At 35.5% G+C, this 13,475-nt stretch overlaps 1 protein-coding gene across 1 annotated transcript in view; it reads right to left on the bottom strand.

Annotated features, from left to right (window-relative positions):
• Nucleotides 1-13,475, bottom strand: part of N (neurogenic locus Notch protein) — a 386,036-nt gene that overhangs the window by 227,083 nt on the left and 145,478 nt on the right. Inside the window, exons 3-4 of the mRNA XM_078188604.1 lie at nucleotides 5,279-5,550; nucleotides 689-884 (exon numbers count right to left, since the gene is read on the bottom strand). Coding sequence (XP_078044730.1) covers nucleotides 689-884; nucleotides 5,279-5,550 — 468 coding nt within the window. The remainder of the gene's footprint in view (nucleotides 1-688; nucleotides 885-5,278; nucleotides 5,551-13,475) is intronic.

The raw sequence follows: 13,475 nt of genomic DNA, 5'->3' as shown, positions 1-13,475 counted from the left end.
GCAGCTATATTAAAATTGTAAAACTGATGCAAACATTGTAACATGGGCTTTGACAAAAATTACAAGAAAAGAAATTGCATAGCATAGACATAACATAATCTATTAGAAACAATATTTATAATTATATCGTGGATTTTACCGCAATATTGCATCACATTGATGTTTTCATTTTATAATCCGGATGTACTAAAAATAATTCAACGTTTTGAAATTTCTTAACACTAAATCTACCAAAGTCTAAAAGCGACTAACAAAAAGTACTTAATAAGGGTTACAATACAAGATTTATTCAAATCCTCCGGAATATTTATAACAGCGTGTGCCTGAGTAAATAAATATATTCAATAATTCCGATTGATAACGACTTTATGACTTTAATAATCACGAAATAAAAAAATGTGAAACCGGTCATTCGACTGGTAGAGTTTAATGTTAAATCTTTCTACTCGCGAAGATAATTCGACGGTTTATTATACGAAAGGAAAGGGTAAGAACGAGGTCGAAATAGTTATATAGGGGCAGCGTTAAAGAGAGGCCAAAGAAAAAGAAGACAAAACGCAAGCAGCTGCTTGAAACTTGCGCTGCGCGTTATCCGAAACGCCAGGGCAACGTCGAGAGCGCAATTTACGTTCAAAGTAGAGATGCGTAAAATGCTGGAAGGGTACGTTAACGATGTCGTTCAACTTACTTGTAAGATCCGTGGATGTTCTTGCAGGAGCCGTGTATGCACGGCTTCCTGTCGCACTCGTCGATGTCCTCCGCGCAATTCGGACCCGTGAAGCCGGGTGCACACGTGCACTCGTAGCTGTCTTCGAGGGACCGACACTCGGCCCCGTTCCGACACGGCGACGAGGCACAGTGGTCTTGTCGCTCGCAATGATCCCCTGGAACGTGACAGAAAGAAGATAATTATATATGACGAGTGTATTGCCATTTAACGCCGGAGACAGAAACCAGTATCGGAATCGTATCAATTCGGCATCACGATCCATCGAAATCGTCAATTTACTCCGAGGAAGTTTTTCTGAACATGCTTCATCTTTTTCGTCGATTGTTTTAATTGTACATTTTTTAACAATAATGAGCTGTAGCAGTTACTATTGAGCATTGAAGTTCGATAGGTAGACATTTATTTACGATTCTTGTAAATAATTTTTACAAAATTCGTTTTGCTTTTGTTAAAGAATTCTTCTTTTTAACTAGCTTTTTATCATCATTTTTCCAAACAAAAATTAAGAATAATCTCTCTTCTTAGCTTTAATTTTTATTTTTTTCTCGAGTCGGAGAAGCTTTAATTATTTTATGTAAATATTTAGGTTTGTGAAATAGATTTATATAATTAGAGTTACTTTTAATTTAAAAGAAGTGTATAAAATAAATTTGAAATAAGTTATGAAAAAAGGAAATCTTAAATAAATTATAAATACAATTTATAAAATACATCTAATATTATACGTTTATTTTATGAATCTATTTTATATACCTAAATATTTATTTTACAAATTTATTTTACGAGCCTCAATATTCATTTTACAAATTTATTTTACGAATCTTAATATTTATTGTACAGATTTATTTTACGAACCTAAACATTCATTTTACAAAATTTTACGAAACTCAATATTTATTTTATAACTATTTTATCAATTTATTTGATAAACTACGCTTAACTTAAATTAATTAACTCTATATTATGCATCTAAATATCTAGTTTATGAATTTATGTTAAACGAAAAGTGATTCACAAAATAAATATTGTGTTAAAATCTTAATCATTTTCACTGTTCTTATTTTGAAAACTAAAATAAAAAATACTGAATTAAAAATAATCAACCATAAAAGCCACGACTAAATAACTTAATATAATTCAACGAAGCAATATGTTAGTCCATTAACAAGGTAGATGAAATTAAAGGAGTCGTATACAGTCAACAATTTCGAACTTTTGCCATAAGAACTGGGAACTTCGGTCAACGCACTGCTGTAATTTCGCTGAAAAATGATCAGCCTGTCACTGTGCCTGCTCGGCATTTCAGGATGAAGATCGCCGCCAAGACGAAGATGAGTTTGCTTCGGATTTTGACCTCGGTTACACTCCATCACGAAGGGAGTTATCGTTTAAGATGGCGGCTACGCTGACCGACTCGTTCCGTCTCTACCCAAAGTCACATCACCCTACCTTTCTCCAGGTCACTGATTAGTGGAACTAATTACCGGACTCGCTACCCGTTCGCCCTTAGATCTAAGATGTCTCTGCTTCTGGAGCTGTGCGCTGCACCCGCTACTCGCCAGTGGTTCTTACGAGACCTCAACGTAAATATTGACTAACAAAAGCGCTGAATTCAAGATGACTGTCTTTGAAGTTCCAAAATCTGAATTCATTATTTATATTCTTTACAGTTTTCGGTCATTTGCAATAATTAACTCTAAGCATTCCTTGCAAGTGTATTTAATTTTGCTTTGTATTTTATTATTTTTAGTAACGTTCAAAGCTCCTTTTTATTCGCTTGTGTTAGGGTTAGAAATTAGTTTCCTTTCGAAATAGAACTTCTTTTTATTATTTTTTAATAGATATCGAAGTGGTTGGTAATTAATGATTCATAATCGACCATCACAAAGTTAGGGAGATAATATTTGAAGGCTTCATATGAACAAGATTTTAATAAAGATATAATACCTGTCGCGAAGCAGGAACAATATTTTATAAACATTTGAATTGAATACAAATTTTCTGTGACAGCTCAAAAATGACGTCTGCACTGTAAAAATCTGGTCGTGCCATAAACGCATAAAAATCCACAGTCTCCTTGCTATTTCATCGAACAAATATATGACGGTTCTGGCACTAGATAGAAATTTGACTCCCAGATAGAAATTTTCTATTCGACTCCTAGATAGAAATTTTCTATCTGGCACTGCATAAAAATGTTCTAAATAGAAATTGTTCTCTCTTCTTTCGCGAAGCGAGAGATGCAAATGTGAGAACCACTGGCCCAAAGGTACCGCCACAGCGAAACGCCGCATTGCTCTCCGCCAATTATCCACCACCACCAACTTCTCTCTTTCCTCGTGGATTCTCCTCTCTTACGTTCATTCTTCCTTCCCCTTTCCCGCCAAATTCCTCTTGCCCCATAGATTTATTTGTCAATGCAGCACGTGCCCGCGCGTAAAACGAGTCCATAAAAAATACTCGTTTAGTCGCACTCGCAACTTCCGCGAGCCGAACAAATTCGTGTAAACGAACTTTCGGCAAGGGTCAAACGTCGACTATATTGCAGGATTCGATACGGTCATGGACCGTCCAAATGACTTCTTTGAACAGGAAATATATCTCCACGGCTTATTTTTTTCGCGTAGCATACGTAACGATATATGGGGAAATTATTATTTAAATTTATGTCTCTTGTACGTCGGCGTTTCATTGTCTCGTTTCGTCGATTTTTTTCTTTATTGTTATTGTAAAAATGTAATGAATATTTATCGTCGATGTCACGTTGGTACAGACTATTTAACGCATACCCGCCCGCATGACGAAAATTCGTCATTTATATATTACAGAAAATAATTGATTCTTGTCCTTTTAATTCTAAATAAATTAAATTTTACTTTTTAACGAACAGATGATTTTAACTAAAGATGGTATAATTATAACCGTCACTGAAAAATAATTTTTAACCAGTTACGTTGTTTTTATATAGACCATATCATTCCTACAGATAGTGTCCAAAAATAGGGTATGGAAATCAGAACTGTTTCTCAAGATGAAATATTTACAAATAAAGTTTCTGGACAGAAATTCATATTTTCAATACTTCTATTCCGCTGTACAGATTATTGCTAAAAACGTGAGAAAAACGATTCATCCGTGAAGAAATAATATGACATCATTAACAATACATTCCGTGTCACGTGTACCGCACATGGTACGTGCTTACACGTTTATTTCAAGACAATAACAAGATATTTTATAACAAGATCAGAATTGAAAAATTAATTTCCATAAAAAATGAACCATAATAAGTATATAAAAATATACTAATAATTTCGTTTCTATACTTTGGCAACAGAAGAATTTATTTCTACATCGACGTAGAAGTAACTAATAATATTCACATTTAATAAAGCTAGCGTAAAATCTTCACCACGAGTCCGACTCGTTATAGGGCAAGGGGTTAAGTTGAGAAATAGGAAGCTCTTCTTCATATTGTTTCGGTCGTCAGTGTCGTGATTTATGTCTTTATTTCTGTTATTTACTTCGGCGAGTCTGTCACGCGTGTTGTCCGTCTGTCGAAGTCGAAGACGTCCGAGTTTCTCGGTCATAAAGTAATCCAACACTTCGGGATGTGTAACGGCTCGCCAGGTATATCGTCTAACGGGCGTTGCCGTCGCAACGACTCCTGTCATTCATCGCCATTTACCCGATCGGTCCTAGCTCCAGCATTCTCGACACAATGCGTCACCATCGTCAATTTATTGTCCATTCACAGGATCATATCTTATTAATAAGCGGAACAATGAGAATACTGGGACAGTCAGGTGCTATCACTCCAGTAATCGCGTAACCTTGCCGCTCGATCTATGCGAATTGATACGTTGCTTCGATGACACATACCGACGCTATTCTCTCACCGATTTCATACACCTTGTCAATGTCCTATTGTGTTTCTATAATGATCGCCGCTATTCATACAACTTCCTGTTCCCGTGAAGCAATTTACAGGATCAGCTTTAATATTCGCACCAAGCGTTGGTAAATTGAATGCTCGTTTAAACGTATCGCTATTAATTAACACTCTCTATCGACGATACAAAATAATCTTCCGACGATCATGCTCCGACGACGTGAAATAATTCTCCGATGATCGTGCAACGAGGGCATTACTCGAACTAAAAATTTACCTAAAGCCATTACCGTTAAAACTAATGGTTAGACGGTCGGATCGTTAAACAACTTCGCGCTGTTATAAACTAATTTCAACTAACCGGATAACGAGCACAATTGAAAATTCTTGTGTTACCAGTTTGATCGGCATAAGCGGCGTTGCGCAGAAACAGGTGGTGCTTGGGCCGAGGACAGGTATAATTATACAGACGGTTCGGTTTTACGGAATAAACTTCGTCGATTTATCGCATTAAGAAACTTGTAAGTTCGATCGCTTCATTGTCCGGTACGCGAGTAGAGACTATCGGTTCAGGTTCGAACAGTATTTATTTCGTCTCGCAAATGTGTTTATGCGTTTCGGTGACACGGCGATACCTTATTGAGGAGAAGTCTTACCTGTGTATCCAGTGGAGCAGGTGCAGACGTATTCCCGGAGTGATTTTAAATGGCATGTGGCGCCGTTCAGACAAGGCGAGGAGTCACACGCGTTGTCGATCGGTATTTCGCACAGACTCGCGGTGTAACCGACTGGACAGGAACAGAAGAAAGACGGGGTGCCACCCCCGGTGCTCTCTTTCACCCTGCAGGAACCGCCGTTTTGGCAACGCGGCCCCTTGTGGCAAGGGTTCAGGTGTTGGCAGTATTCTCCCACATATATCGATGTGCAACTGAAACAAAAATAAACCTGTATTAGCGTTTGTATAATTAATTAACGTTTGAAGTTTAACCGGACAATTTCAATTATTTGTAAACTCAGATTCTACTTAACGAGCCTAATGCTGAAAACGGAAACATTTGGGTAGTTTTATAAAAATTACACGAATGAATTTATTTAGACTCTTCGCTGTTTATATTATATTACGATATATTTTTAATAATTTATATTGAAGAATATACAATTCCAACAATTTAAAAAGTGGAGAATGTGTCACGCATGTTTCGTTTAACACTGGAATCATTGTCTAAAAATTATTAATATGTATCGCTTTATAAAAATGACAAGAATTAATTTATTCAGACCTTCATCTATTTTTAGTACAGTTTAAGTTAACCCATGAGAAAATCTTTATAATTTCAATAATTTCGATGTGAAAAATTTTATTAAATGAAAGTGTTCAACTCGTGGATAAAGGTTTAAAAATGTATTATTTTCCCTTAGCATTGCACTATAATAAATTGAGTCTTTATGATTAATTTGTCGATGATATTTCGAGGCATACAGAGTCAAATTATTGAGCTTGCAACTTTAGAGACTAGTTAACTAAAATATATTTATATACATTTATACAGAGACGCGGTAGAATTTCAAGTTAGCAGCAAATCTTAAATAACTAATTTCAAAGTCAATGTTCTTTATGATTGTACTTTTAACATGTATTCTTTCATTTTAGCCATTGTTCACGACGATAGATACAAAAATATTTAGTGAATATATTGAAAAAATTTTTGTTCACTTTCTTGATCTTCAAGAGTATTCTTCTAAACATTGAAAGATAAATTTTACTATAAAATGAAAATAAATTGATAGTCCCGTTAGATTTTTCGCAAGGCAATGTTCTCGAGTAAATTACTGTTCCTTTGTTCTTGATAACGTAGAGATAGAGCACATACTGTCGAGCATTCCGCGAACGTTTCATAAAGTTTGCGTACCACGAGGCAAGACCATTAAAAACGACTGATCATTCGTTTTCATCTCGTGCCATTACTTTGATTTTAATCTCCGTGGTGCACCGTCTAAAACGTTTTCCGTCCATCTAGACGGTCTCAAAGAGACCTCTAATGCCTTCTCGCGAAATGGAACGGTGATCGCGTTGCGGTCAAGGCTTCCACGAAAGGTCCAGAAAGCGGAAGACGCGATCCTTTGTGGCCGGCTCGGCAACACGTGTTATTATATCCTCCGAGTGTGTATCTAAAATTCGTGTTGTACTATTCGCGAAAGGTTGCGAGAGAAAACGCTCTCTCGAGACCGTATTTCGGCGCGTTTCTAAACGATCGAAAGCAGTCCGTTCAAAGAAACGATCCACCCTCGTCAATTACACGGCTCGAGAGCTTCGCTCTCTTTCTAGCCCCTAATTAAACTTCGTCTTTATTATTTCACGTAATCGCTCACTTCCGTTCGCAGACGCTCGAGTGTCCACGGCGAGTGCGCAATAAAAATCTGGAAAGTCTCGAAGACGATTCGACCGAAACCGCAACGCTGCGATGGCTCGAAAGTTCTCGCAAACGTCGGCGACCTTATTATCGCAGTTGAAATTTTCGGCCGTTCTAGTCAAAGATAGTTATCCTTGGCAGCGTCGCGCGCGCTAACTCAACTACTTGGCGCGAGACGCTACCGCGTCTCATGATTAATTATTAAATTTATTCCGTCGAGCAATATTCACAGAAATGTTTAGTCATTTACTATATATAGTATTGATAATAATGGTATTAATAATAATCAATTTTACCTAATATCTGGAAATGACCATGTATAATGAAAGAGGGAAATCTTTAAGGCGTTGAGCGCCGCGCCAGTCATATATGAGTAATACTAATTTCTGATCAATTTTGAAAATTCATTTTAATTGCAATATATTTGAATAAACTGAATTTGACTAGAATATTATATAAAGGACTATGATAAATATTAACTTTCTAGTTTCGCTTTAATTAATTACATTGCTTTAACTATGTCGGGGCTGATTGTCGGCGCTGAGCGCGTTAAAACTATATTTTTATTGTCTGAAGTATAGTCTTAAATAATTCAATTATTTTTTGTTTCGGAGATCGTCAAATATTTCATTTACTTGTATAATTCAATAAAAATTGCTTTTCGTTCGTAATATCGTATCTCAAAGTGTAAAATGAAAATGAGAGGAAATCAAACAATTGTGGTGATATAAGAATAATCAAACAAAAGATCGACTCTATTCGATGTCTATTCGAGGATGGTGGATTTAACAAAAAAGATTACTCTTTAACTTTGTTTCAACTTTGATTTAATTTGTAATTGTATATACTAAAATTCTCTTTATACAAAATGTAGGATAAGGGGTATTAGAACAGTAAAACTGATATACTAATAAGTGCAATAAATATAAAGCATAATGACAATATATACATAACAATTGGAGCTTGTACATTACCATTTTTTTTAATATACTTTTTCCGTATAACTATATATAGTATTAATTACATATATTCTTTTTTTAGTGTATTATACATACACACTTTCAATTTAATCGTTTACTTTAATAATTAATAAAACAATTGAGTAAAGCACGTAACATTCATGAAAACCACTATAGTGGCGCGTTGTGTCTAAGAGGTTAAAGCTAATCTCGTAATTTACAAACAATAATGTACGAGGTTAGTTAAATAGCTACCGCAGAGGGTTTCAAAAACTGTCTGAAGGGTCAGTGACTGCGTTGTCCTCCAAAAAGGTAATGTCAGGCGCCCTACAGGACCTCTATAAAGAAGAGTTACATTCTAACGGGCCCTAATGATCCCCTGTTGGATTCCGGCCCATTCTGGCATTCGTTTCAACGAGGAAGTGGATAAGAAAGGAGCCTCCTCTTCCCACTAAGCCTAATGTTCTAGCCCCACACGTGGACTTTAACCAAAGTATAAAAAACGGCTAAATCCAAATCTGAAACGTGCCTTTTAACAATGGTTTTAAATTCCTTGAGCAATTTTATAATTTCATATATTCTCCGACAGCTTCTTGATTAGTTTATTTTCCGCACACTCAATCGATACTTCCCTTCTTCAGTCAAGTATCCGGCGCTAATGATTATTTTCAATTATTTACATTATTGTATTTAGTATATTATTATTTTTAATTATTTATATTTTTATATCTCGTATATTATTATTTTAATTATTTATATTATAATATCTAGTATATTATTATCTTTAATGTGCAATTTGTCTATTATTGCTCACATTAACCATTTATATGTTTCCCATTAATAGAATTAGTTTTATTTATCTTTGTACACATTGTTTCTTAACCCTTTGCACTCGAGTAGTGTGACTCTAAAGAACCACCAAAAACTGATCTATCATGGCACAAAATAATTTGTAAACTATCATGGTTGTGTTTAAAAAAAAAACTATTAAAATTGTAACTACTGTGCGAGTCACCTGACTCAATCTTATATGTATAAAATGCGAGAAGTTATATAAAATCGAAGAGAAACTATGTTGGAATTCGAGGTAAAACGGCTTCGAGCGCAAAGGATTAATTTAGTTACATCCTCTGAAAACGTATTTGGTAATTAAGCGCGTTGCTAATAATCCTGCAGCATTCGACAAAAAAAACTCTGAAGGTTCGTATTGTAGTCCCTGATCCATCACGTTCTCTTTCCCGGGAAGCGGTCGATACTCGAAAGAAACGTGAAACGGGTCCCGACGTATAAGGGCAGCTTCCTCCGATTGCGTGACTACAGGAATCCCTCTGCTCTAGGCAGTTAGGCCCGGTGATTCACTACGCCTATTTTAATAGATATCCCGCATCGAACACTCCCTCGATATTTTCTAATGACAATCCGCTAACTGGAAACCGGACGGACAATCGGCCTGGAACTCGTTCACCTCGGCTTTCGAACGCGTCGGAATTATGGTGTCTACGGCGACGTGGAATCTCGTGCGCTGGTCGTCTGGTCAAGCGTATCGTAAATTGTTCAATCTAAACACGCTGATACAATGTGTCCGCGCGGCAATGAGTCACGGTAATTTGCGTGTGAAGAACTATGTTGATTTCACATGTCACTTCGGAAGCTCGTTCTATTTTTGTAACGCTTAATCCGCCTGTTACGGCTAACCCTTTGGTAGGACGTAACTCATCAAGGAAGGAGAGTTTTTTCTGGGTCATTTTCGAGGAACCAAGCGAAATTACTCGTCAATTACTAGGTTTAGGGCTAATAAAGGTCAATAGTTTTTTTTATTTAGAATTTGATATTCTACCATATTTTTATATACAAAATAATTCTTCCATTATTCTTTAATTCTCTGGTAATTCATCCATTATTCTTCCATTATTCTTCTGTAATTCTTCCATTTCAGAAAAGAAATTAAGCTTCGAATCTACGAAACTGCTCCACTTATAAAAAATTAATGCACTGCATGTTATGCTCTTTGAAATCGCGCAACTTTTGTATTGAAATATTTTCTGCCTAATGCATATTTTGGAAGTTACAAAAGATGCGAAGGTTGCATGGAAAACCGCCATTTCATGTGCAATGACGTAATAGTTTTCTTAATCAACTAGCTGTCGGTAATTATCAGTAATTAGGACATTAGATATATCGTAATTACATTATCGAATAGTATTAGTGATTAGGTGTATCGTAACAAATTTACCGATTCTAACGCAAAAATAAAAATTGCTTGTGTTGATTGCACATTAATTCCTCCATTTCGTAATTTAAATGATTTTAAAATAATGCAGCAGCATTTTTAAATACTTCATTTATCGTTCTTATAATTCTTGACATGAAATAACTAATTTAATTTTATACAACGAATGTAACAGATAATACAGTTAATTCTTCTTAGTAAAAGTAGAAAAATGGCATCGCAACGAACAATAGTATTTAACACACTTAAAAGTAGATAAAACTGTATACACTTCAATTCTCACTTTAATATCTCTAAATATAAAATATCTAATGCAATCCTATTGGTTATACACCAGATAATTCAATTGCTCGTTGTTAGTAAAAGTAGAATAAAGATGACAATAATATTTAGCAAAACAGTTACTAAAGTAATTGTTCGATCTACTTGAAACTAGGTAAAACAATTTGCAAGTAATACATAGAACGTTGCTAAAAATCTTTCATAAATATTCAAAAATAAAACTATCCTGCAGAATGTTTTACTTTTGTTTCGTATTTTACATTATTGGAGCGGACGATACGTTTCGATTTCGGTGCGACGGTTTCGAATAAAATTGCCCGCGTGAAATTGTGTTCCAGAGAATGCTGTTTATGAATAAACATTGGCGCAACGAGGGCCTCGGCACCGAGGTAAGAGGTAAAAGAGAAGCTGCAGGCCATTGTCGAGGCACCGCAGCTGGTTCCGAGTTAGTTCACGCAGCTTCTCTCCCGGCTGGTTCTTGGCTCCGGCGTGGATATCGGGGTATGCGAGCGCTTAGAAAGCCGCAGCCGGTATCTCTATAAACGGAAGCGACGATTCCACGGCCATTATTTGCCGGCAGCGGGTTTTCTTCTGGACTGGCAGTCCGCGCCGGCCCGAGAGCACGTTGAGCACCATCGGCTGGATTTATTGACTTCTATCTGTGAATATTCCTTTCTAAGCACCGCAGGGACGTAACGTATACGCCGCGGTGCCACCGAGTGTCGCGTGTACGGACGTTCTGCGCGTGTACCACCCGCGGGATGTATTATTTTAGCGATGGAACGAGCGGTTTCAAAGGAAACCACGCTCGCGGGCCTCGCGTTTTGTAACGGTGCAACATTGCGGGGGCTTATTTGCAAGAATATAACAATCGCCGGACCGGAGATGCTATTTCTCTCTGCACGGATTACTGGCGGTAGTAACAGAGTGAGCGTACTGCGGAAATTCAAATGCGCTACTGTTGATAATAATATTTTTAACACATTCCGTGCAACCAGTGCCATTAGCGGTGCACGCTTAAATGTCTGTTTAACGCGTTAAAAAGTTATTTTATAAGAAGTTAGAATCGAACAAATAATTACCACCAAGTCTGTTTCACGGTTATATTGACAATAATTAATAAATACACGTAATATATTTATTTTTATAGCTCGACTAAATACTGATTTAGATACTGATTTATTTTATACTGAATATTTTTCAAATTTCTTGTTTGCCAAATTGATCGCAAAAGGAATTATTGTTTGATAAAATACGTTTGTTAACTGCTCTTATCATTTTCATTGTAATACGATTAACACTTTGCGCTCGAGTCTGAGACACGACTGGAATTGTTCTATCATTTCCAAAGACAATTTTTACACCAATAAAGTTTAGATGTAAATGATTGTTAAATAGTAGAAATGTTAGTACGAGTCACAAGTTTCAATTCCGTATGCATAAAAGTGCACTTTGTTATATAGAATGGAAATACTATGAGCCAGAAAAATTATTTCTTATACTTAAAATGGCATCGAGAGCAAAGAGGTGAAAATACAAATTAAACAAAATTTGAACTTAATATTAGAAATACAAAAAAGCGAATTGACTGATTTCTGATTTTTCTTTTCACAGTTAATGGAATCGTAGAAACGCTACAATGAGTTTGGTAAACTTTTTTATTGAAACATTTGTTAAAATAGGAAACGTATCAAGCATGAATAAATCATAGTGCACTAAATTATTCAAGAATATAGTATAAAAGTACAAACCATATAGAAACTCCGTAAAGGTTCTTAAATTAAATAATATTTTTGTAATACATTTATAATTAAATATAATATACAATTAAAACGTAAAATAAAACAAATATTGAATTTACATTAGAAACGCCTCTGTGAGTAAGTTTTTGATAAACTTCTTCACTGAAGCGTATATTATAATAGAAATCATGCGAAATTTGAATAAATTAAATTTTACTATTGTTACAAAACAAATTAATCGCGAATAAAATTGACGGTGTTAAACTAATACGCCAAGCGATTAAAGAATATATAAAATTACAAAATGCATCAAAATTTCTTATTATACGTTATTCTATTAAATGATCGATAACTTTTGTTATCAAATTGAATAATATTTTCGTAGAAATGAAATTGACTTTCGACGAATCAAAGTGTGCAAAGTGTGTCAATGCCGAGTATCAAAAGACAAATAAAGCGTCGAGGAGAACGAAAAATCTTCGCGCTGAATTGTAGAGTAGTCGTTCACGAGGCATTGTATAAAATTGTCCGCTCACGTGATATTCCTCGAACCACTCCGCGCGCAGCCATCTCACCATGATACCGTGTCAAGTACACTGTAATTATACCATCGCGTACGCGTCGCTCTATGAAAGTGAACAGTAATTTTATTAACAAATGCGGGACGCGTGTCCTATGATTTAATCAGGGCGTACCTCAAACTGTTCCTTTCGTTTGCAATTTTTGAAGCGCTGTGCACGGAAAATCATCAACTCTTTCACTATCTATTTGAATCGTGAACTGGGTCAAATTATCGATAAGAAAATGAGCATCAATTACTCGTGCGCTAATTAAATGTGATAATTTGCATGTATACAGTTAACACCTATTACAGTTGAAAATAACAAACTGATGGAGTGTTTTAATTTTTACATTCCTAATTTATTTTTAACCTCTTCAGGGATGAATTTTTATACTAGGGCATAATCTATTTAATTGTTTCTGTTTTATTTATCAACCATTTCATTTCATACGATGAGGTTTTTAATAATTACATAAGTGTGACATAATTCTTGTTGCAAAAGTAACCATCGATTTTCTCTATCTCCTTTAACTATTAATATCGATCTAAATGATTGGAAACGTATGCACTTCTGTCATGCGTTCTTTAAGCGCTTTTTAATGCAAATTTTAATGCCATATTAAACACATTTGTTTCAGGTCTTTTTGAAACTCAACTTTGAATGTGG

Source organism: Augochlora pura, chromosome 8, assembly GCF_028453695.1.
Source record: "Augochlora pura isolate Apur16 chromosome 8, APUR_v2.2.1, whole genome shotgun sequence".
Taxonomy (NCBI): Eukaryota; Metazoa; Arthropoda; class Insecta; order Hymenoptera; family Halictidae; genus Augochlora; species Augochlora pura.
Note: the sequence above shows the minus strand (reverse complement) of the source record. Positions and strands in the feature narration are given on the sequence as shown.